Source organism: Leopardus geoffroyi, chromosome X (assembly GCF_018350155.1).
Source record: "Leopardus geoffroyi isolate Oge1 chromosome X, O.geoffroyi_Oge1_pat1.0, whole genome shotgun sequence".
In the NCBI taxonomy this organism is placed as follows: domain Eukaryota; kingdom Metazoa; phylum Chordata; class Mammalia; order Carnivora; family Felidae; genus Leopardus; species Leopardus geoffroyi.
The window spans coordinates 57,588,537-57,613,888 of NC_059343.1; the positions used below are offsets into that span (position 1 = coordinate 57,588,537).

The 25,352-nt window shown below is 44.4% G+C and overlaps 2 protein-coding genes across 23 annotated transcripts; one reads left to right on the top strand and one right to left on the bottom strand.

Moving 5' to 3' along the window:
- Positions 1-1,079: 1,079 nt before the first annotated feature.
- Positions 1,080-25,314, bottom strand: PDZD11 (PDZ domain containing 11). Of its 12 annotated transcripts, XR_006711101.1 has the most exons (10): positions 25,157-25,314; positions 24,306-24,405; positions 23,773-23,856; positions 23,444-23,500; positions 23,051-23,149; positions 22,518-22,578; positions 5,214-5,318; positions 4,114-4,262; positions 1,977-2,017; positions 1,080-1,212 (listed from the first exon to the last, which is right to left on the bottom strand). XR_006711101.1 is itself a non-coding variant. In XM_045472715.1 (8 exons), exons 2-8 carry the CDS (start codon positions 24,390-24,392, stop codon positions 4,156-4,158), a joined length of 600 nt encoding a protein of 199 aa, XP_045328671.1. In that variant the 5' UTR covers positions 24,393-24,405; positions 25,157-25,314; the 3' UTR covers positions 4,060-4,155. The 12 variants fall into 12 exon arrangements, 11 of the variants coding, with proteins under 11 accessions (XP_045328671.1, XP_045328673.1, XP_045328672.1 ...); XM_045472715.1 differs by lacking the exons at positions 1,080-1,212; positions 1,977-2,017 and having other exon boundaries at positions 4,060-4,262; XM_045472717.1 differs by lacking the exons at positions 1,080-1,212; positions 1,977-2,017 and having other exon boundaries at positions 4,060-4,262; positions 25,145-25,314.
- ARR3 (arrestin 3) lies at positions 3,043-16,841 on the top strand. Of its 11 annotated transcripts, none has more exons than XM_045472705.1 (18): positions 3,064-3,566; positions 4,220-4,281; positions 4,515-4,552; positions 4,837-4,867; positions 5,202-5,262; positions 5,462-5,506; positions 11,188-11,387; positions 11,511-11,570; positions 11,751-11,818; positions 12,461-12,596; positions 12,786-12,870; positions 13,132-13,204; positions 13,602-13,739; positions 15,276-15,339; positions 15,592-15,647; positions 15,820-15,872; positions 16,155-16,164; positions 16,673-16,841. In XM_045472705.1, the coding sequence occupies exons 2-18, from the start codon at positions 4,279-4,281 to the stop codon at positions 16,767-16,769; spliced, it is 1,218 nt and encodes a 405-aa protein (XP_045328661.1). In that variant the 5' UTR covers positions 3,064-3,566; positions 4,220-4,278; the 3' UTR covers positions 16,770-16,841. The 11 variants fall into 11 exon arrangements, with proteins under 11 accessions (XP_045328670.1, XP_045328665.1, XP_045328661.1 ...); XM_045472704.1 differs by having other exon boundaries at positions 3,068-3,566; positions 15,276-15,371; positions 15,624-15,647; XM_045472707.1 differs by having other exon boundaries at positions 3,068-3,566; positions 15,288-15,339.
- Positions 25,315-25,352: the final 38 nt, after the last annotated feature.

Sequence of the window (25,352 nt, forward strand, 5' to 3'; positions counted from 1 at the left end):
TCATTCTTTTGCACGTTGCTGTCCAGTTTTCCCAACACCATTTGTTGAAGAGACTATCTTTTTCCCTTTGGATATTCATTCCTGCTTTGTTGAAGATTAATTGACCATATAGTTGTGGGTTCATTTCTGTGTTTTCTATTCTGTTCCATTGATCTATGTGTCTATTTTTATGCCAGTACCATGGTGTTTTGATTACTACAGCTCTGAAATATAACTTGAAGTCTGAAATTATGATGCCTCCACCTTTGCTTTTCTTTTCCAAGACTGCTTTGGCTACTTGGGGTCTTCTGTGATTCCATACAAATTTTAGGATTGTTTGTTCTAGCTCCGTGAAATATGCTGGTGGTATTTTGATAGGGATTTCATTAAATGTGTAGATTGCTTTGGGTAGTATAGACAGTTTAGCAACATTTGTTCTTCCAATCCATGAGCATGAGATGTTTTTCTATTTCTTTGTGTCATCAATTTCTTTCATCAGTGTTTTATAGTTTTCAGAGGACAGATCTTCTATCTCTTTGGTTAGATTTATTCCTAGGCATCTCATGGTTTTTGGTGCAATTGTAAATGGGATTGATTTCTTGATTTCTCTTTCTGCTGCTTCATTATTGGTGTAAAGAAATGCAAGAGATTTCTGTACATTGATTGTGTATTCCGCAACTTTACTGAATTTGTGTATCAGTTCTAGCAATTTTTTGGTGGAATTTTTGGATTTTCTATATAGAGTATCATGTCATCTGCAAATAGTGAAAGTTTGACTTCTTCCTTGCCAATTTGGATACTTTTTATTTCTTTGTGTTTTCGATTGTGGCTAGAAATTCCAGTACTATGTTAAATAACAGTGGTGAGAGTGAACATTCCTGTCTTGTTCCTAACCATAGAGGACAAGCTCTCAGTGTTTCCCCTTTGAGGATGATATTAGCTGTGGGTTTTTCATATATAGCCTTTATTATATTGAGATATGTTTCCTTTAACCCTAGTTTGTTGAGGGTTTTTTTTTTTAACATGAATGGATGTTGTACTTTGTCAAATGCTTTTTCTGAATCTATTGAAAGGACATATGGTTCTTATCCTTTCTTTTCTTAATGTGGTATATCATGTTGGTTGAATTGCAAATATTGAACCACCTTGGAAGCCCAGGAATAAATCCTACTAGAAAATGCAAATAGTCTTGATCAAAATGAAGCTGGTGATAATTCTTTTGGAGACTACAAACTGTAAAGAGACACAAGGGAATTTTGGGGGGAGATGGAAATGTTTTATATATCTTGATCCAGGTAATGGTTACATGCATGTACACACAGGTATATTAGTTTCCTATTGATGCTGTAGAACAATTTACCATAGACTTGGTGGCTTAAAAAAGTACTTACTCTCTTACAGTTCTGGAGGTAAGAAATCCAAAATCAGTTTCATTGGGCCAAAATCAAGTTGTCAGCCAGGCTACACCTGAACAGCAACAGCCACCTTGTGACCATAAGAGACTATGGGTTTGAATCCATGCCCTTGTCCCTAGAGAGCTGCATTCCTTGACTGTGGCCCCTTCCTCCATTTTCAAAGCCAATAACATAGCATCTTGCTTCAGTTCTCATATTGCCTTGTTTAGGTAGCCCAATCTCCTTCTAGCTACAGAGAAGCTATAGACGGAAACAGAGTTTTCCCTCTTTAAAAATACTAGTGGTTAAATTTAGGACCCACCTAGATGATGCAGAATAATCATCTCAAGACCCTTAATTTAATCATGCCTGCAAAGTCCCTTTTGCCACATAAGGTAACATTCATAGGTTCCAGGGATTAGGACTGTATACCTTTGGGGTCCATAATTTAGCCTACCACAGTAAATACAAATATATCAAGCTGTGCCATTAAGATTTGTGTAATTTTCTGTTTGTAAATTATACCTCAGTCAAGCAATGCACATACTCCTAGAAAAGAGATAATGATTTAAGTTCAATCATAGTAATGAATTAAAGACCTACCAGATCTATTCTCTTCCTGCTGAGAGGACCATGGATCTGAGCTGAAAGAGGGGAAAAGCTTCAAGTGTGTGTCTGGAGACAAAAATAAGCTGAAGGCTAGTCCAAAAGTACATTCATTCTGAAGTTTTGCCTTCCCCACAGACACCAACTTTGGCAAGTACATAACTCTCCTGTATGTCCAGCATTAGTTTCAGTCCCACTATGGTCCCTGCAGAGTCTGGGCTTCTGCCTCTAACTGAAAATCTCTGAGAAGGGCAGAGTAACAGCAACTAAAATACAAGCCCCTGGGTCATATACTGGCAAGAAATGGCAAAGGCTAACATAGTTAGCTGTACAAAAGGAATATGGGACAGCTGTCAGATGTCAGCAGCCACAGTAAGGAGAAGGAGGTAGGGAAGGCCCAGCCCTCTGAGCCACAGCCATAGCCATCCCCTGAGGAATGAGAGTTGAGGGCTGGCATCTATGGATAGATACTGAAGACCAGCCAACTCTATGGGGAGGTGGAGGCAGGGTAGGGTCCTGTATCCCCAGAGTTTGGAGGTTCTGTCTCTACATTCTCTACGTCCACAAAGCCTGGACCTGGCCCCTATGAGAAGGACAGCCAAGAAAGGAAGATTACTATTGCTGCTGCCACTATGGGGGTCCTGGCAGCTGTAGGACAGAAATATCTCTAATTCCACGAGTGGTCATACGAGGCAAGTGAAGCTGCTTAGAGCGTATAACACGGACTTAGTTGGATTGGGGAGACTCAAAAACTGAGGGGGAAGGTTTACGTTAGGTGGGGGTGATATAAATGTCAATTGCCTATTCCCTCCACATGCAACATCCTTTCCGGAGAACCTGCTCCTGGGCCAAGAATCTTTTGATACCTTCCTCTCCAACAAGAAAAGTTCAAGGCTCACAAACATGTGCACACACAGCTCAATACACTCAACCTCCCCTCCCCATCACCACCGCCACTTACAGGAGATTGACTCCTGCTGTGCACATAAGCTGGGATAATCAAGGCTTCTGAACAGTATGCTTCAAGAGTCCTAAGTCCCACGTGGTGTGGGGCTGGGAAAGGGGCACTCTTTCCCAAACTTTTGGCTTTTGTGTGGCCTATAATAACTGATCAAGAGATACAGAAACACTAGTGTGTGACACAACACTCTCCTTTCAGAATCACAAAGGCCTATACTTTGAGTCCTCCTATTTCTATCCCTCACCATGCTTTTCCTTTAATGTCTTTGACTCCCCTTTGATCCCAGTCCTCAGGTTCAATGCCTCATAAAGCCAAAACTCTGTAGTTCTTCTTCGCAAGTTCCCCTGACTTTAACACCATCAGATTCAACACCTACCCCCACCTTGTCCCAGCAGCAAGAACTTGCTAATCTTTAGCCACTAATCTTTTAGTCTTTAATCTGCTTTCCAAATTCTTGGCACCTGAGCTATTTATAAAGAAGTATTTTATGCCCCCCTCCCATAACTCTATTCTTCTTCGCTGACCCCCACCAATCTAAACTCAAAGGACCTTAAGTATAAGAGGCTGAGGAGGCGAGCATAGCAACCAGACCTGGAGACGGATGTGAGCTTCATCTCTCTCCCAAGGTAACAGTCCAAAGTCCTCTATTTCTAGCCTGTACTAGGTCCCATATCCCTTGCCTTTAGCATCCCCATTAATATATCAAGGAGAACTTGAGGAGCACCTTTCTTGACACAGCTAGCAGGCACTTGGGCTGAAAACCCTGTGAGAGACCTCTGGAATCTCCCTTAAGCTCACCCCTCAGGCCATACCTAATATGCATCAAAGAGAAGCACTAGACAGACATCTCCCTCTCTCTCAGGGTCCCTACTCCAAGGCCTAGCACCTGGGGACGTGGATGGGGATAAGACTGGGAAAATTAGGGAAAGGTGAAGAGAGTGATGAACAGATTCAAGGAAGGCTTTCAACCTCCATGGAAGTTTCTGCCAAGAGCATGAGGACACCAACCCCTTCTCTCCCACACCTTTCTCCTCTCTTAGCTGAGAGTTAAGGCCACCATGAGGTGAACTCAGGCTCAGAATCCACTGCAGGAGCAAAAGCAGACAGAATCCATTTTTCTTCATTCATTCATTCATTTATTCATGTATCTAACAAACATATCTTGACACCTACTGTGTGTTAGGTGATGTCCAGCCTCATCCAGTCCAATTTTCCTCATACTTGTCTGGATGGAGGCCCCTCTTGAGCCCCCTTCCAGACAAGTTTCTTCTCAATGAAGGTGCTCAAGAGTGCTCCAGCTATCCCAGGAAGCCTTGCTCCTTCTGGAGAATAGGCAATATGGTTAGTCAACAATTTGTAAAAATAGTTTTTTTCCCCCAGTGTCTGGGATGGGTGAGAGTACGACTGAATAAATAACCTTGGCAGGAGGGAGAATATACGGCACTTGATGGTGGTGAGGCATGTATTTAAGGAGGAAAGGTTACACCACACTAGGTGTGTCTGGATGGTATCCCAGAGTGGGGCAAGAATAGGGACCAAATGAATGAGCCTTCCTCCTCTTTCCCTCTTCTCAGAAAAGGCTCAACATCAACTCCATGGCCAACATGTCAAGGTAAGTAAGAACTCCTTCTAATTCTCTGATTCTGTGACTTGTCCCCTACCCAAATCCAAGTATTTGCCTTTAGGGTAGTGGAGTCTCCAACTTTTCCCCAACTTATAGCTTGAATTCTACTCCAATTACCTCCACCTTTGCACCATTTCATGTTCCTTGGGCCTCTTCTAATCCTACGAATATTTCCCTTTTTCTCCCCCACTTCCCTTTCTTTTCTCTCCCTTCTTCTCTTCCCTTCTCTCCCAATGACCATCCCTATTTTCTTCCTGATTTTCTTTTTATAGGGTGTATAAGAAGACCTGCTCCAATGGGAAGGTGAGAGAACCTGGCCTAGCTGGGGAAATGAGGGGGCAAAAGGGATAGTTGGGTACATCCTTCAAGGTCTCAGGGGGAAATCCACTCAAAGATGATTATGGGGGGCGCCTGGGTGGCTCAGTTGGTTGAGCATCTGACTTTGGCTCAGGTCATGATCTCACAGCTCATGAGTTTGGGCTCTGCATCGGGCTCACAGAGCTCACTCACTTCAGATCCTCTGTCCCCCTCTCTCTCTGCCCCTCCCCAACTTGCATTCTGTCTCTCAAAAATAAAATAAAACAAACAAACAAAAAAGATGACTAAGAGAATAACATGCAAAGTTGTTCCACAACAGCTTGCCATCTACCTGGGGAAACGGGACTTCGTGGACCATGTGGACATGGTGGATCCCATTGGTCAGTGAGTCCAAAAAGGGAACGATCCTTGGGAGAAGGGGAATGGGAGCCAGGGACTAAAAGAAAGACAAAAAGAGGGGCGTGCAGAAGATGAGGCCAATTAAAGGGAAAAATGGGAGGAAGTATTTCAGAGATTGATTCTGTTTCATAGTCTAAGGATTTTTCCTGACCAGGGTGCTGTTTTTCCTTCTCTACACAGATGGTGTAGTCCTGGTTGATCCTGATTACTTAAAAGGTCGAAAGAGTAAGTAAAAATTCTTTTGGCCTTTGTATGTGCCAGGGACCCCCAACTGAAATGTTACACACACACCAGACAAGTAACCTGAGTGAGTAGACTGGGCAAGTAGACTAGAGGGGTATAAGAAAACCAAAAAGTGGTTGGAACTGTGGATGCCTCATCTGGTGGGGGCTAACAACTGGGGATTTTTGCCCAGTGTGGCCAAATTTTCTGATTGTTGGAAAAGAACTGGAAATAAAGCTCAGAATAAGACCTTCAGAGGCCCAAATCCTAAACAGATGATGGTACCTTTTCCCCAAGTAATATTCAAAATAGAAATAGAAATAGATTTCTAAACCAGAAATAAAATCTTATTTTTCAAAATTACACAGAATTGACATGTGTGCTGGACTTAAAATAGTTTCTTTCTAAAATTTCTGATTTTCTTTATTATTGTCAGCAGTACTATTGCTTCATTGTTAAAATGAACATGGGCATACACTGGCTATGGAAATATCCAGTATTCCAGAAATCCATATTTTTATGCAAATTTCCTGATTTTCAAATGTTGGCAACTAACTAAAAGATTTTTAAAGGCCTGGATAGATCAAAAAATGTTATTTTTTCTTAGGCTGGATATGACCCTAATATTGCCATTTTGCAACCTCTGGTATTATCTTCCCACCTCTTCTGTGGAAGGAAACCCCCTATCTTTTCTGTTAAAAAAAAATCCCAAGAAACAGAGAAAACAATAACTCTAGCAAGTAACAACAAGAGACATTACTATGGCCACAGTACTATAGATCAAGATTCCATTGAAATATTTTCTCATTTCTTTTTAAAATAATTTTTACTCTTTGATCCAATTAGATTGAAAATTGGGTTTGACTTGAAAAAGGCTCAGAACAAATTGATGAATACTAGTTCAAACATAACCTTTAAGATATTATGAGATAGGGGCACCTAGGTGGCTCAGTCAGGTAAGCACAGCTCAGGTCATGATTTCATGGTTTGTGTGCCCTGGCCCCTGCATTGGGCTCAATGCTGACAGTGTGGACAAAGCCGCTAGGGATTCTCTGTCTCTCTGCCTCTCCCTCACTCCTTCTCTCTCTGAAAAATAAACAAAGATAATAAACAAACAGTGTGGATAAGCAGTTCAGCCAGTTTTAAATATCAGAGGAATTCTGGGGAATAACCAGTAAATTAACCAACTTGTGTAAGACTCTCAATTACTCTGTATTTCTAAAACCTAAATCATTTTTCACATTCCTAGCACATCTTCAGAATAACCTACAGGAAGAAATGTTTAGTTTAAAAAATACATGTTGATCTAGAAATAAGATGTGTTTTTTCCTTTTATTTGCATCATTTTTATGTCCCTTAGTAGAGTTTTACATTATTATTCATTTAAGCTGTGTATATTTCTCTTTTTTAATGTTTATTCATTTCTGAGAGAGAGAGAGAGCACAAGCAGGAGAGGAGCAGAGAGAGAGGGAGACACAGAATCCGAAGCAGGCTCCCAGCTCTGAGCTTTCAGCACAGAGCCTGACCCAGGGCTCAAACTCTAAAACCGTGAGATCATGACCTGAGCCTAAGTCCGCAACCCAACTGAATGAGCCACCCAGGCGCCCGAAGTTGTGTATATTTCTTAAGTTTGTTCCTTAGCTGTTTTATGTTTTTTCTACTTTTTTGAAGATAATTTTATCTGCATCATATTTTTTTTTAATAATTTAAGTTTATGTATTCATTTTGAGAGAGACAGAGCACGAGCTGGGGAGGGCCAGAGAGATAGATATAGAGGGAGAGAATCCCAAGCAGGCTCTGCAGAATCAGCACAGAGCCCGACATGCTGAAACCCACGAAACTGTGAGATCATCACCTGAGCCGAAATCAAGAGTCGGATGCTTAACCGACTGAGCCACCCAGGTGCCCCATATTTGCATCACATTTTCTGACATTTTTTTCTATCAAGTTCCATTTGTTGATGTAAAACATGCTTACACTGTACTACTGAGTGATAAAGGCCAGTGGTAGGGCAGTATATGTGCTTGTGTGAAAGATATGTTGTTTATCAAAAATCTATGTGGGATCTCTCTGTATTATTTCTTACAACTGCATGTGAATCTACAATGATCTCAGGTAAAAACTTCAATTTCAAAAAGGCAATGAGGAAGAAGTCATAAATATCTAAGGTACCCTTATGTTTAATTATAGGAACAAATTTGGGAACCAAGTACAAGAATTTTTTTAATTTTTTTATTTTTGAGAGAGAGACAGGCAGAGTAAGAGTGGGGGAGGGGCAGATAGAGGAGACACAGAATCCAAACAGGCTCCAGGCTCTGAGCTGTCAGTGCAGAGTCTGACATGGGGCTTGAACCCACAAACCATGAGATCATGACCTGAGCAGAAGTCAGACACTACTGACTGAGCCACCCAGGCACCCCACAAGTGCAAGAGATATTAACAGCAGTTATCTCTGGAATATAATGTATGATGGCAGAGCTTTGATTTTTTTGTTTGTAGTTTCTGATTTTCACACAATTAATATGTATTATTTGTAAAATAAACCCAAACATAAGTAACTTTAGAGTAGATGTTGAATTTTTAAAAATGAAAACAAGCTATTTTCTAGCACGAAAAAAGGATGATCCTAAACTGTTGAAGAACCAGGAAGGATGAGGGGGGTGATGCCCTCCCCACTTGCAAACAGGGGGATGTGCCAATAACAATTCATCTGCTTACCGCCCTCACCTCGGGCTATTACATACATATCTTCTGCCTCACCCCTCCTGATCTTTTTCTTATTCCTCATCTTCATTTCCTCCCTCCCCATGCTTCCTTCCGGCCACCTCTTTTCCTCTCCTTCTCATCTTTGTCTTTTCCTTTCCTTTTTTCCTTCTTTCCTTTTCCTTTTCTTTCTCTCCCTCTTTTTAAAATTTTTTTTAATGTTTATTTACTTTTGAGAGAGAGAGAGAGAGCGCGAGACAGAGTGCAAGGTGGAGAGGAGCAGAGAGAGGGGGAGACACAGAATCCGAAGCAGGCTCCAAGCTCTGAGCTGTCAACACAGAGCCTGATGCAGAGCTCGAACCCACAAATCGCAAGATCGTGACCTGAGCTGAACTCAGACGCTTAACTAACTGAGCCACTCAGGTGCCCCACTTTCTCTCCCTCTTTAATTGGCTGTAATTGACAACCAAGGGGGGAATTTGTCATATCTTTTGAAAATTGTTAAGTATGTCTCCATTGTAGAAAAATTAAAAAGTACAGATGAAGTAAAAAGAGACTGCAATCCTGTCACTCAAAGATAATCACTAATAATATTTTAGCTCCTATTCATTCATAGTTTCCGTGCAAAAATAGCTATATTTTTATTTAATCGACTATATTATAAATATTTTCTAATCTTCTTTTTCACCTATGTCAATGTATTGCATGGGGGGTACCATAATATATTTAGCCAACCTTCAATCATTGGACATTTTTTGCTATTATAAATAACCCTGTAAAATATATACTTCGTGTGTGTGTGTGTGTGTGTGTGTGTGTGTACACAAACATATATATGTCCTTTGTATTGGTCCAATCATTTCTTTAGACTAAATGCCTAGAGAAGAAAACAATGGCCGAAGGGCATTCAGACATTTTTAAAGATTTCTATTGCCAAACTGCCTTACAAAATCAATTGTTTATCAACTGACTCTCCCTCCTACAGTACATGAGACTGCCCATTGCCCCAGTCCTTATAAACGCTACCATTATCATTACTCTCAGTCCTCACTGTATCTTTTGAATATAGATTCCTTTTCCTTGTGCTTAATTTTAGAAGCAGATGATCTGGCTGTTCAGTAGATACTTTGATCTCTTAAAAATACTGAAATAAGTTGCTTTCTACTAGTGTGTGGCTGTTGGTAGTTTTCTTTCCTTTGGGTCAGGGCTCCTGATGGAAGTAAGATTCCAAACCCCTGTTTTACATCTTTTCTTCCCTCAATCTCTATCTCTCTGTCCTTGGACAGGTAGCCCTCTGTACCCCATCCCACTCTTCATTGAAGCCCTCATAGTTCATTGAAGCAGCTATTTTCCCCTAATTTTAGGCATCAGCTGCAAAGCATGAGTTCACTTATAACTGTTCAATTTCTGCCAATATTCCCATGATCATCATTGTCATTCAAATCTATAATTACAATTTCCAAAGTGATTTCTCATACGTCAACTCCTCACATTAATTCCTATGAGTTAGATTGGGCATGCACAAGCATGGGCATTGGAGTCAAAAGGCCTGGGTTGAAATCCTGGGCTGTCACTTAATGGCTCTGAGCTCATTGTCTCTACCTGTAAAGCAGAGATAATAATACCTCAGAGGATTGTTGTGAAGGCTAAAGAACATATGGAGAGCTTGTAGTGCAATCCTGTTATTGACAGGTGAAATAACTGAGGCTCAGAGAACTCGAGGGATTTGTACAAGTCATATTCCAGCCCAGATAGTCTGACCCTAGAATTATGTAATAAATACCCTGTACCCACCACCTAGCTTTAAAAAAGAACTACAGAAACAAACTGGTCTCCCATGTGTCCTTCCTTAATCCCATTCCCCTTCCTCCTCTCCTCCATCCTCCTCTCCTCCTCCCCGGGAATCACTATCTCACATTTGGTGTTTATTATTCCTCTGATGTTCCTATACTTCTACTTAATAGTTATGTATCTGTGAGAAGCTCTGGTATTGCTCGATTGCTCTACATGCTTTTAAACTTTATATACACAATATCAGATTATGCATATCATTCTGAAACTAGCTTTTGTTTTATACTCAATAGTTTTTGAGACTTACCCACGTTAATACATGGAGTGCTAGTTCACTTATTTTAAGCTCAGCTTAGCATTCTATTATAGGAACATACCATAACTGTATTACCCATTCTTTCATTGACTGATTGATAGATATTGAAATTATTTCTGATTTTATGCTATGGCAAATACTGATGCAAATACATTCTCATATGTATCTCCTCATAAATATGAGCAAGAGTTCCTCTAAATTCTTCTTAGGTCATAATATACAAGCAGATTGAGTTTTACTGGATAGTGCCAGTTTTCCAAAGTTGTTGTACTAATATATACTCACACCAGGAGTGTGCATTGAACTCCTGTTGCTCCACTTGTTCACCAACACTTCGTATTGGCAGACTTTCAAATTTTTTCACAGTCTGATGTGTGTGAAATGTTATCTTATTGTGGTTTTAGTTTGTATTTATCTGATTACTGATGAGACTGGACATGTTTTCCTGTCTTATCGGCCATTCTATTTTGTGCTTCTGCAAAGAGCTTATTCATATTCTTTGCACACTCCTATATTGGTATTTTTCAATTATTGATTTGTGGGAGTTCTTTATGTATCACAAATGTGAAGCTTTTTTATTGAAGTATAGTTGACACACAGTGTTACTTTAGTTTCAGGTTAGGAATGCTAAACTTTTGTTTGTTATATATGTTGCAAATATTTTCTCCCAGGCTTTTGCTTGTTTCAGTGTTTATAAAGACTCTTAATGGAAAGAAGTTTGAAAATTTACTGTAGTCAAATGTATTTATCCTTTTCTTCATGGCCATATGGTTTCAATCATACTACATTGTCTCTCCGTGTCTTCCTATGAGCCATTTAAGAACTTCCTTTCTCCGGCATGACAGTTCACTCTCTTTTCCTCCTTTAACTGCAGTGTTTGTCATGTTGACATGTGCCTTTCGCTATGGCCATGATGACTTGGACGTGATCGGTCTGACATTCCGCAAAGATCTGTATGTACAGGTGCAGCAAGTGTTCCCACCTGAGCCCACCAGCACCCAGGGGCCCCTCACAGTCCTACAGGAGCGACTGCTGCAAAAGTTGGGGGACAATGCCTACCCCTTTACCCTGCAGGTACTGGCCCCCAAATCCTGGGCAAGGTTTCCAGGGAATGTTAAGAGAGGAAGCTACAGAAGGAAAACAAAGTGGGGGGGATCCCTATTTCTTCTGTTTGCTGACCTCCTTCTGATCCCCTAGATGGTTGTTAACCTGCCCTGTTCGGTGACACTGCAGCCAGGTCCCGAAGATGCGGGAAAGGTGAGGTCTGGGTTCTGAGAAAGAGGGATAGTCAGTGCTAGGATGAAGGACAGAGGGACAAATGAAAAAGACTGGCAAAATGGACAGCTAAGGGATGGGGTCAGGCATTTCCTTATAGACTCAAGAGGAAAGGATAGGCAGTGTTAGAAGTGAGTTCTCTTGGCCCCTTCACCTTTGCAGGCCTGTGGGATTGACTTTGAAGTGAAGAGCTTCTGTGCTGAAAACCTGGAGGAGAAAATCTCCAAGAGGTAGTCTTTGGTCCTCTCCAGAGTCCCTGCCTGTGCCAGGAAACAGATCTTGATCTCAGGACAGAAACAGCCCAGCTTCTAACCTCCATAGTACCATCGCCACCAACTCAGATGTCCAGCTCCGATCCCCCTCTGACTTCTCTTCTTTGCTCCAGGGCAGTAAACTGACTTTTCTGTAAAGGGCCAAAAAATAAACGCTTAGGCTTTTTGAGCCCTATGGTTTCTGTTTCTGTTACAACTACTCAACTCTGCCATTGGAGTGTGAAAGGCAGCCATAGATAGTATGTAAATGAATGAGCTGGGCTGTCTTCTGATACTTTATTTATAGGCACTAAAATTTGAATTTTATATAATTTCCACATGCCGTGAAATATTATCGGTCTTTTGATTTTTTTTCAACCATTTAAAAATGTAATCACCGTTCTCAGCCTTGGGCCATACAAAAACAGGCCAGATTTGGCCAGTGAGCCATAGTCTGCTGACCCACGGTCTAGATGTCTACACTGAGGGTCTACTGGAATTCTCTGAGGGAGGTTTTACCTCACCTCCACCCCAACCCCAAGCCAGGACTGGGCCATGGGGTTGGCATGAAGCTCTGTGAGTCCCAGAGATGTTCTGGCTGACCTCTTGGCCTCTCTTCAGAGACTCCGTGCGGCTGGTGGTTCGAAAAGTACAGTTTGCACCCCTGGAACCAGGCCCTGGTCCCTGTGCCCAGACCGTCCGCCACTTCCTTTTGTCATCTCAGCCCCTACAACTCCAGGCCTGGATGGACAGGGAGGTTTGTGACCCCCCCACTTCCTACCCCCTACCCTGCAAGCCCTCTGAAACCCTGATTCTTCACTGATTTCCTACTTGGGTAGACAGGGATGGAAGCCAGGGTGGCAATAGTGCTAAGGAAACAGAATTCTAGGTCTTGATCTGGGTGTTCTCCCTCCAACCTCATGATGAGCCTCTCCTCCTGCTCCAGGTTCACTACCATGGCAAACCCATCTCTGTCAATGTTTCTATCAACAACTGCACCAACAAGGTCATCAAAAAAATCAAGATTTCAGGTGAGTTTCTTTTCCTATCCCTCTGCACCTGGTCCCTAACCCACACATCTTTTTCCAAAATCCTGCCTCACCTATCCAGGTTGCATTTATCTAGACTTTCCCTTTAATGAAGGCTTATCAATATACATATCTTTGTCCATAAGCATATCTTAGTACATCATGCATAGTGTAGCCATGAATAAGGTCACATCTGAGGGTGGTGAGTTGGGACCTTGAGGATGACTAACTGATTATAGTCATGTGCTTTTCCTGGCTGTTCAGTCGACCAGATCACAGACGTTGTCCTGTATTCCCTAGACAAGTACACCAAGACCGTGTTCATTCAGGAGTTCACGTGAGCTGGCACTGGGGCTGGGGTCAGAGAGCCAAGGGGTGGGTTGGCGGGAAAAGGGTCAGGGACTGGAGGCAAAGAAGGGGGTTCAGGAAAGAAGGAAGAGGGTAAAAGCCCAGGACTGACGAAGGTCAACGTGAGGGCTGATGTAGAGAAAGGGAGGGATTCCCAGGAGAACTAGAGGGAGGATACCCATAACAGGACCATCAAAATGCTGAGAGAGGTCAAGGGCATAAGGATTTCCCACCAGAGCAAATTGTTCCCCCTCTGCACAGTCAGGCATGCCAGCTCTCCTGGATACTCCAGTAGGTTTGTGGAATTGTGCAAGATACTCTTGGGAATGAAAGTACATGTAATTGGCAAGCCTAGTCTAAGTTCTTTTCTTCTTCTCCTTTTAAAGGGAGACTATAGCTGCTAACTCCAACTTCTCTAAGAGCTTCGCAGTAACCCCACTCCTGGCTGCCAACTGCCAGAAACAGGGCCTGGCACTGGATGGCAAACTCAAGCATGGTGATACTAATCTGGCCTCTAGCACAATGTAAGCTCAAATGTAATTACCAGCCTCCATTTTCTATCTGTGACCCATTCTGCATGCCATGTATACAGTTCTGAGGTTTCACCTGCAATGAAGTCTACCTATTTCTTTTTAAGTGGTTCTAGGCCAGTGTTCAGAGATCCCTGCAGGCCTGAGGGCCAAGAATAAGCTAAATAATGTCCACGGGACCAATGCCAGGCTTAGGTCACAGACAGCAAGAAAGGAAAGAGAGGAAAATTCTTTGCGTTGTCTAATATTTCACAGCTCACAAAGTCTTATATATATACTATATCTTTGTAAGAATCCCATTAAAGTAGGCTGGATATGTGTTCTTATTCTATTTTACACTTAAGGACCCTGAGGCTCAGAGAGACGAAAGGACTTGTCCAAACTTGCACAGCTAATAAGTGGCAGAGGTGGAAAGGATTCTACTATGTGTCATCTGGCTGTAGTGCCATGATCTCTAGAGTGGCTACTCTCTAGTGAAGACAGAAATGGAGTGAAAAGGCTAGGAGCTGAGAAATGAAGGAGGAAAAGGGCCAAAGAAGGAGAATGATATAATAGGAATTGATAGAATTCTATCCAATTATTCATTTGGCCCTATACCTTTAGAAGCCCTAGTGTTAGATGTGTCTTCCACCAAAAGCCATCTGCCACCATCTGACAAGTGCTCATCATCCCCTGCCCCTCTCCATGCCTTATCAATCTTATAACTATAGATTGTCATTGCTAGACCGACCCTTAGAAATCATCCAAACAGCATTATTTTATAGATAAAGGATCAGTATTCCAGAGCCATGAAGAGACTTTCCCAATATCATACAGTTTTCTGTGTCTTACTTTCCAATCAGTGAGCTTTCACTGAGTACCTGTTACATGCTCATTCCTATGCTAGGTAATATGGGAGGATATAAAGAAGTTTTAGATATGCTCTGCCTTCAGTCAATTTATGGCCTAGACGGGGAACAAAGAGGAATGCAAAAGCAATCGAAAGGTTAAATGATAGCACACATGATTCAGATTAGAAATTCAACAGAAGTTAAAAGAAGACACCATAGCTGGAGTGGGCTTCCCGGAGAAGACTAAATGAGCTAGATATTAAGGCACGCGCAGGATCTAGATAGCAACAGAGGAAGGAAAGAGCATTCCAGATTGGGAACACAGCATGGGCAAAGGCCAGAAAGGTGGGAATCTGCATGGCATGTTCTGAGTATGGAGAGAGGTTGGGTCTGCTCAGGTTGTATCCCAGGTGTTAGGGAGTTAGGGCAGAAAAGGTTAAAGAGGCTGAGTGGGGCCAGTTTGTTAAGGGTCGTGGAAGCCAAGCAGAAAGTAGTTATATTCAGAGATGTTGGTTCTTGAGCAGAGGGTGACAATGGTAAAACTGGATGTAAGGAGCAGAAATGTGATTTCCATGAGTAGGAGAGATTAGAGCATGGGAGGCCTGTTAGAAAAGGTGCACAGGAAGGGACTGAGGGACTGAATAAATTACCGCCCCCCCCCCCTGCTTAACAAACACACAAAAACGAATACTACCACCAGTCTTCATTCCAGTCTTCAACCTGGAATGAACAAGGAGCTGCTGGGGATCCTGGTGTCCTACAAAGTGAGAGTCAACTTGATGGTGTCTGGTGGAGGGTGAGTGAGGGGTCAGGGTCTGTCTAGGCAGGGGCTGGGGAGCCACTTTTGTTTTCCTCCCAGGTGGACTGACCCAATCAAGCTGTTCCCCAGACCAGTTTCCCAAACCTGTGAGCTCAGTGAGCAAGCCACCTTCCCTTCTGGAAGCCCATTCTGCGGCTGGGTCGGCCTTCTGATCCCTTATCCCCCGGTAAACCTAGGTTGCCACTTTCATTTCCAGCTGCTAATTTTAGGGTGTCATTCTACCCTCAGCATCCTAGGCGACCTGATCACCAGGTAAGAGATGCTATGGGGAAGCCATGGGGAGAGGGGCCTGGGGGCAAGAATGGGAGACTAAAAGAGTGCCAAGGGAGTGTCTGAGGACATCCCAGGACCAGAAAACTGAGGGAGGGAGGTTCAGGGAGTTGCCTTGGGGGAGATCCATAACTCTCCCTTGGAATCCTCCCAGCGATGTTGGTGTGGAGCTGCCCCTGATCCTGATGCATCCAAAGCCATCACATGGTGAGTGATGGGTGGGACTCATAGAAGCGGTGGTCCTGAGTGTTGGGGACCAAGCAGTTCTGATCTCTTGAATCAAGGACTGGCAGTTTGGGTAGAGACTATATAGCAATAGGCAGGTTGGGTTCCTAGGTTTTCAGGGTGTGTGTGTGTGTTGGGCGGGGGGGGGGGTAGAGAGGAGAGGGTTAAAAAAGGAGGGGGAAGAGAAACACTTCTTCACTCTACTGAAGAACCCCACATCAGCTTCAACTCCATTTTCCTCTCCCCACTCCATGCTTGCTACAGAGGGTGCTAGGTAAGGTAACGTGAGGCCTGGATGCCCCATCCCCCTTTCCCCATTGCCACCCTCCATTTTATGACGATGGAAATGTTAAAAAGCTTCCCTGGAGTGTTGCTTTCAATACTGTGCAGTGGAAACATATGGTCTAGCTTCGTGTCATAGTTCAGTGCTTTTCATACGCCCTCCACCCCTTGCTCTTCTCAGAATCGTCCTTCCCCCCTCATCCTTTCCTTTTTTCGTTTTCCTCCCCCACCCCCTCGCCCTTACTTCTTCCATCCCTTCCTTCCTTCTGACCCTCCATTTTTATTTCCCCTCCAGCGCTCTAGAGGGTGGGTGGGGAGGGACTTTTGTGTTTGGAAGGTTGGGGAGGGAACTTAGGGAAACAAGCCAGAGTGGTTAGCTATGGAGAGGGGGCTGAGGATCTGAGCTGGGAAGCAGGGAAGGGATCACAAAAAGGGAGTGAACGTGGACGATGCCCAGCAAGTTGTTCCTAACCCTCCATTCCATTCTTCTGCTTTGCAAGCTCTGAGGACATAGTCATCGAGGAGTTCGCTCGTCAGGAGCACCGTGGGGAGGAGAGCCAGGAGGCTTTGGCGGCGGAGGGGGATGAGGGAAGCTGAGCACCAAGCTCTGGTGCCTCTGTGTGGGAGCCCTACTGTAATGCTCTAATAAATCAGCTTGTCCAAGACATACCTGGCGATATCTTTGGTATTTCCTTCTCCGGGAGGGTAACGGCACTAGAGAACAGCACTTTCTGCCCCTGTCAGTGAGTAGGTTACTCTGTAGCGTGTGCTTTTCCCCTAAAAGACCCCCGACTTTCCTCTGCCAAGGCTACCCACCCTCCGTGGGTCCTTCAACTCTCCCTCAGGGCCCTGGCCATCCCTACCCCAGCGCTACCACTGCAGCACCCTACTACCTCACTCTGGTGATCACCGACCTCTCCTCCCCGAGCCGCAAGAGCTGTGGGCGTGGCCATGCTCCCAGGCCCTAGGCAGCGCCTAAGGCAAAGAGCAGCGGTTGGACTGAGAGCTCTATGTGATCTCTCTCACCACCCTCGCAGGCGAGGCCCACAGGGAAGCCAGAGGCTTCTCCTGGAAACCACTGAGACAGTCTCTGCACAAATCTGGGGGAGCAGAGAAGGGAGGGGGGTATCTGGTTGGGCTTTGGAGATCGGGAGGTGTGACGGTACTGTACGGTATGGAGCGTGGGGGAGAGTCAGGGAAACCAATTTCCTCCTCCTCGCTCAGGGTGATGGTTGGCCTACTTACCTACCACACAGTGGGGAGGATACCGCTCATCCTCCCCACTCGGGGCACGTACTACATACAGCTTCAACTGCGCCTGCCAGGTGAGCTCACCACCAAGGCTTCACTCAATACATTTTTAAATGTTTATTTATTTCTAGAGACAGAGAGAGAGCGCAAGCGGGATTGGGACGGAGAGAGGGAGACAAAAGTCTCAAGCAGGCTCCAGGGTCTGAGCGGTCAGTACAGAGCCGGATGTGGGGCTCCAACTGTGAGATCCTGACCTGAGCTGAAGTCGGAAGCCTAACCGACTGAGCCACCCAGGTGCCCCTCACACAATACATTTTTGCCCACTCCTCAGCCAGTTCACCTAGGGAATCTTCTCAGTTATCTATTGTAAGCACTGAGAAACTGAGCCAGGACAACCTTCTCAAGGGCCATTCTCCACTTCTGGTTCTGAGACTACCTGGTATTGGAAGTAGAGGGGTGGAGTATCTGATTCTCATTTGCAGGCAATCATTGGAATTGATTTCCTGTCTAAGATAAAGTACTTGGGAGGACAAATAGTGAATGTTTACTCTCATATCACTAACCTCAACCTCTTAGGCCTATTCACAACAGTAGAGTAGCACCAGCCTAGATTATCTGTGGATAAAGAAGGGAAAGACAAGGGGCATCTGTGTGGCTTAGTTGATTAAGCATCCTGCTTTTGACTTTGGCTCAGGTCATGATCTCGTTTCATGGGTTGGAGGCCCACATCCAGCTCTGCACTGACAGCTCAAAGCTTGCTTGGGATTCTCTCTCTGCCCCTCTCCCACTCATGCGCTCTGTATCTCTCTTAAAAAATAAACTTAAAAAAATTAAGGGGAAGAAAAATATGAAGCTTCCCCAAATTACCAAACCCTGCTTTGTTTTCTCTGCCTTCATCTAATCTCCACCTATAACAAAATCCAAGAGGCTTTGAATCCTTAAATCTGCTGCTCTATAGGGTCTTCCTTAATCAAAACAGTATATTGAGATTAGACCTGTGCAAGGATGGTAGGCCACTTGGTTTGTGGCCACAGCAGCCACCTTTAAGGAACCTTGTTCCCTTGGTTCTTTTTATTTTTCCTTTATTAAGTTCTAGCCTTTAAAAAGCAAGTGTCTTTCCTTTCTAGACATTTTCTTATGCAGGTTCAGCTGCTGCTATGGGACACAGCTGGCCAGGAGTGCTCTTGAAGCCTAAATTCCTAGCTACATACATGGTTCGACTATGGCTGTGGCTGTCTAGGATATCACGACTGTTATGGCATGTTTTATTTGAAAAAGGGATTGAGGGAAACAATAAGAAGGTTGGTAAGACTAGCAGAGTGGAAGTACAAGAACATTATTCTCTCTAAACCTTTACTAAATGTTTCAACTCTCCACAACAGTCTTGTAGACATCAATGCTTTAAAGGAGACACATAAGTGGGTACAAGATGTATGCACAGAAAGAGATGATGACATCATCATCGTGTTAGTGGCTAACATTGATCTGAACAACAAAAGGTAAGGTATAACTACAACTTCTGGCACACCTAGGGTTCCATCTCTATGGGGAGGGTCTACTGTGCTGTATTGGAAGGAGTTACCAGTTTCAGGGACCAGAAAGATGATGGGTTGAAGGCTTCTATGGTTCCTGTCCTGGGGAGGCATCATTATACCTCAGAAGGATCTATCCGTATCCACTTTGAGTTACCACTTACTGCTATCTGGTCCCTTACATCAGTTCTCATTTGTCCAGACAAATCTCTGCAGACAATGGGAAGGAAAAATCCAGAGACCTCAATGGGATGTTTGACACCAGTGCCAAAACTGGTAACAACGTAAAATATGTAATACCCATTTCCCTTTATAATACTTCTGTTGCACTCTTAGCTCTAGCTAACCCCCCCCCCCCCCCACTGCTTACTCTTTTGGATAACCTTGGCTTGTCCTATCCTGGGGTTGGTATAAGGGTCATTTTCCCATCATGCAGTACAAAGGCCTGGGATTGTCTCTGAACCTGGACTTTCACATACACACACATAGCTATTCTAGCACATGGCTTCTGCCCTTCTATCTAGAATTCATTTCTACTGAGGGAAGAGGAGTATCCTTTCTCCCAGATTTGCTGGGACAGGGAGTATAAAGCAGAGAAGGCAAACCCTTTGCTGAATTGATGGCCAGGCCTGACTATTTAAGGGAAAATGGGACTAACCAAAAGTAGCTCCCTGGTTTGCCTTCAAGCAACAGATGTAAGATCAGAATTCCTCTTCTGGGTCTCCTAGCAGCTTCCCTGGGAATAGTTGAGATTTGACCCCAGTCACATTACTCTTACCTTAACACACACCTCAGTGGTTGAAATCCAACTGGAGCCCTCCATGGAGTCAGGCATCAAAATCTATTGCTCCTTTTCATAACTTAGTCTCTGCCTAATTTGATTAATTTATTGCATTTGGGCTTCCCAGTAATCCATCCCTGCCCCTCAAACTTACAGTTTAAATACCTGGATACTTACTAAGCTTTCATACAATTCCTGAACTTAGGAGCACAACAAACCCTGAATGGTGCCTTGGTGGCTCAGTCGGTTGAGCGTCCTACTCTTGATTTTAGCTACGGTCATGATCCCAGTGTTATGGGATCAAGCCCCACATCAGGCTCCACGCTGAGCATGAAGCCTGCTTGAGATTCTCTCTCTCTTCCTCTCTCCCATTTCCCCTGCTCATGCTCTCTCTTTCTCTAAAATAAAATTAAAACAAAACAAAACCCCTGAAAATGCTATCATTCTTTCTTGACTGCTTCTTGCAGCTATGGGGTGGAAAGTTCTTGCAGGGCCCAGGAACCCCACCTTACTTTCTCTTACTGCTCAAAGATATCTATAGGGGATGCAGGTCTACAACAGCTGGGATACCTCAAAGGCCAATACAGTTCATTCCCCACTGTTTTCTTATCTACACCCTCAATAAATGACTGGTCCTTTTGCCTCAGCCTGTTATTGCTCATGTCTTCTCCACACTATACCTGTACCTTTACAATGCAACTACATCATGCTAGTGTACCAACAAAGAACCATTCCAAGTATCTCAAAGTGAGAACCAAATTAGGGCAGAAGGCTTTTTGCCTCTTAGGCTCATGGCACCTTGCTGGGACTTTTTACCACGTTTACCACACTTCTTAGATGAGTTGTCTTAAAACCTGTTCACCACAGAGGCACCTGGGTGGCTCAGTTGGTTAAGCGTCCGACTTCAGCTCAGGTCATTTTCTCACCGCTGGTGAGTTTGAGCCCCATGTTGGGCTCTGCGCTGACAGCTCAGAGCCTGGAGCCTGCTTCCAGTTCTGTGTCTCCTTCTCTCTCTGCCCCTCTCCCACTCATGCTCTGTCTCTTTCTCTCAAAAATAAATAAACGGTAAAAAAAAAAACCCATTCACCACAGAGAGAGTCAGGGAGAGTCTTGGACCTCAACGTTCAGTAGACTCACTCAGCCAATATGCCTTTGTGCAAGTATCTGAGCCTCCAGTTTTTCAGATGGCCACTGGGGGGCAGCACAGCAAATAGGAGCATAGAATAGGAGTGGGATTTCGGAGGAAGCAGACAGCTAATAATTCTACCTTCAGTTCTACTCATTAGAATGTTGCTACTTGACAATAGCGCATAGTAAAGCTGAGATGGGATTTATAGAACAAGCCAGAAACTCCTCATAGAGATATACTATTTAGGACTGTTTCCATATTTGAAGATTTAAAAATTCAGATTTCCAAGTTCCACCTCAGATCAACAAAATCACTCCCAAGGGAAGGGCCTGGAAATACATAATTAAGCTTCCCAGGCTTCTTTCAAGGCAAATTTGGGACTTTCATTATGGGGTACCTCACCCCATATCTCATTAGAAAACTTTGTTCTGAATGGGTATTTTAAATATGCCAATGGAAACGGCATAAGGTGTGGCCTGGAATCTCTAACAACGGACTGGCAACAAAGAACATGGCAGGTTATTTGGGGGCTGGAGTAAAGAAGACAAGGAGGTCAACAGTACCATTCAACCTACAAGGTGGAAATTGGGAACCAATTTCTTACTGCTGTCCCTGAAAGCAATGTATCCAAACCTCCCCCTTCATTTGTGTACCAGATCCAAGAATCTGGGGAAGGAGAAGATAATGACATTAATACCATCCTCAGCAGAGAAACGTCCAAAGCTCATGAGGGAAGGGGCGCTGCTTCCTCCAGTACCCCTAACCCTATACCATTCCTCAGTTACACTGAAGGTAAGGTTTCCGGGCCTCCCTAATGGACTGGCCAGATAGAGATGGTTGTGAAGTAGGTATAGTGTTGCTGTTACTTGCATTGGTTTTCCTCTCTTTGGAAGAACTTTTGTTTTGGACTCAATAGCATTGCAAACCCAGTCAGTATCATCCAAAAGTCAAACCAGCATTTCCTCAGCATTGCCTTTTACTTTTTTTGGCAGAGGATGGGGCAGGGGGAACAGTCCCAGGGAGTCTCCAGAGTGTATGAGACTGGTAGTGCAAGGATGGGATGAGATGGCCAGGTAGATGGGGTGGAAGGCCCCCGAGATTCTTTTTTCTTTTGGTTTCTATATGCTAATGAAAACGATATGACTTATGCATAATTGTCTCGCACATGGTATTCAATAAATGTCAGTTGCCTTTTCTAGCGGGATTCTCCACAGGCTATACCTAGGTATCATCATCCTTCTTTCAGGGAATGAAGCTTATCTGGAACACTAGGGAACAAAAACTGCAATACAGTTTGGGTAATGCAGATGGCTAGCTGGTTTGGGGCAGGGCGTCCCCATCCTCCCCACTCTGCTCTGCCAGGGTGGGGCCAAGACTAGAGTTTCCCAAGAGGCTTCCCTGAGGCCTAGTCAGCTTATCCTAGAAGATTCAATGTGGAGGGCTATGGGCTGCAACTCTCTAGTGCACAGTCCTCTCTTTTTGGCGATGATAATCTGAGGAAAAGAAGAAAGGAAAGGAAGGAACGAGTAGGTTATTTATAGGCCTGAGCTCCCAAGTCCCCTTCCCCAACTTGTGGGGCCTTTAGTAATCAGTATTTAAAGAGTTCCTACCCAGGGCCCTGCCAGGTAAGTAAAAAAGAGAGTGGCACTTACTGTAAGGAAAGAAGCGGACACGCATGCTGATTTCGCGGGCTGTCTTCAGGATCTCAACAGCCTGGAAGGAACACAGCAGCTTGTACAAATGAAGAGATATGACCCAGGACAGTATCATAACAGGAGAAAGTTGGCCACTCCAACCTTCTGGGTCACTAATAGCTGCTTCTTCCTAGTATACTTCATCAGCAGAGATTCCTTCCTTTTTTATAAGTTCATTTATTTTAAGAGAGAGAAAGCGTGAGTAGGAGATGGGTAGAGAGAGAAAGAGAGAAAGAGAGAGAGAGAGAGAGAGAGAGAGAGAAAAGAATCCCAAGCAGGCTCCACACTGTCCGCACGGAACCCAACACAGGGCTCAAACTCATGAACCGCGATATCACGACCCATGCCGAAGTCGGATGCTTAACCGACTGAGCCACCCAGGCACCCCAGCAGAGCTTCCTTCTGATCAAGTTACAGATCAGTCTAATCCTGTCCAACCTTCCTACCAGGGATGGCTTCTTGCCTCACCACAGCACAAATGCTGTGCTCACCTTGCTGTGCTCAATATCTTGGAAATCCACATCATTCACAGCTAGGACTTGGTCCCCTTCCTGAAGTCCTGCTCGATGTGCATCAGAGTCAGGAATTACCTGTTTGTTGGTAAGGAGAGGATATGTAAGATTGAGGTGACATCATTTCAAAGGCTGTAATTAAAATTAAGTGCTCTTCAAATGTAAGGTGCTATTGTTTTTGTGTGTGTGACAGTGTAGGGAAACAGGGTTTGCTGGGTGAGAAGTTTTAAATGGGAAAGGGTGTCCCCATTATGCACCTTTTGTAAGTCTACTGAATCATCCTTCTCCCAGGCTTTAGGACATCAGGATTCTGCATTCTGATAACTTTAACAAAGGGAAGTAGCAATATGGTCGCTTACCAGGCACACATACCTTGGAGATAAAGATGCCTAGCTGGGAGGCCTTTCCTCCTCGGATATTAAATCCCAACTGTAAGGGCACAAAAAGGGGAGGTGACTCAATACAGACCACAAACACAAAAACATCTAATAGCATAACTATACATGATAGCTTGGCTTACATGTTCCTTCCTCAGAGAGAAGTCGAAGTTGTGGAAGTGGTATCTCAGATTTTCTGCCCATTAGAAAGTTTCCTTACCTCCCTACCAGATTTACCATCCAACTCCTCAACCACTGTCAACTTCTGGGCCTGGTGCAGACAGAGCTAGCCTGGAATAAGACTCAACTGTTCCATAAGCTCACCTGAGCTCCAGGGGGCTTCTTCAGTGTGACGATTCGGGGAAGAAACTGGGTCAACTCATTGTTGTAGTCTGGGTGGTATACCCTCTGCAAGACATAGCAACCACAGAAATCTTACTACCAGCCTTAGATTTTACACTCACATTCATCTTGAATATAAATGTATCACCCTGAAGTCAGGAAAAGGTGTGGTCATGGACTCAGTTTTAAGTAAAACAGATAACACTGTCTAAATGGGTAGATGGATAGCATGGGGAAATGTCAACAGCCCAGTATCTCCCCATCTCTTTACCTTGACAAGATATAAACTAAGGCTCTGAATTTCCAGAATTCTCTGGTGTGAATGAACTGTGACAGGACAATAACATAAGAAGTCCCCAATGGGCCCAGTTGCTCAGAATCCAACTTCTGGGTCCCCTGGCTACAACAAAGGCTAGAATTCACTCTCCACTGAGCTTTTTTCTAACCCCAGCATCCTACCTTTCATATATCATCTCATGCCCAAAGGGATAAACCCCCTACTCAAGCATTCCCACCTCATGAGGAGGAATCCATGCCGGGGGATTCTCATAAGCAGGCAGGAAAACCACCGGGTAGTCATCATAAGGAATCCGGCTGTCCATCTCCAGCAAAGCCCTGAATGGAAGGAAGGGTGACTCAAAGCTGATAAAAACGGTTCAAAAAGCAGGGGCACTTGGGTGTCTCAGTCAATTAAGCTTCCCACTTTGGCTCAGATCACGACCTCATGGTTTGAGTTCGAGCCCAGCGTTGGGCTCTGTGCTGACAGCTCAGAGCCTGGAGCCTGCTTCGGATTCTGTGTCTCCCTCTCTCTGTCTCTGCTCCTCCCCCGCTTGTGCTCTCTCTCGTTCTCAGAAACGAATAAACATTAAAAAAAAAAGAGCTTCAAAAAGCAGTCCAGCAAGCTCCAGAAAACAACCCCAATCCATCCCAAGGCTGTTGGTCTATGCACTCAGCCCACTTCTAGGTGATAAAGATTGAGAGAGAGAAGGAAGAAAAAAGATGGAAGAAAACTTTTAACTTTGCTTAAGATCTGGATGCCAAGCAACTGGTTAGGTAATCCATAGAGATGATCTCCTTTCTCACAACAATACTGCAAATAAATGTTACCATCTTCATTCTAGAGAACAGGAAATCGGGAGCATCTAAAAAGATCTGTCTATTCTCGGAGTCCAAGGGAGGGCTGACTCCAACTGTCCACAGGGGCTCGGGGCAGGGCACCGCCCCCACATTCCCTACATGTGATCAGTAATGGTGGGGGTCCCCAGATCGAGCCTTCCTTCACCACCAGCCACCTCCCAGGTCCCCGCCCCGCATCCTGCCTGAGTCTCACGCACACGACGCGCAAATGCCGTACCACTTCACCCACCCGCAGGCCTCCGGGACTTCAGCCTCCGCTCGCCGCCAAATCACTCTGGAAGCCGGAAGCGGATGCTCAGATGGGTCGCAAAGGGCGGGATCAGGGTGCGGCGTGCAGGCCCGCCCCTTCCCTACGCGTCTTCCTGCGCACGCCGACGTGTGTGCTGTGCCCGCAAGCTGTCTGTGCTTCGATTGGCTGGCGTCTC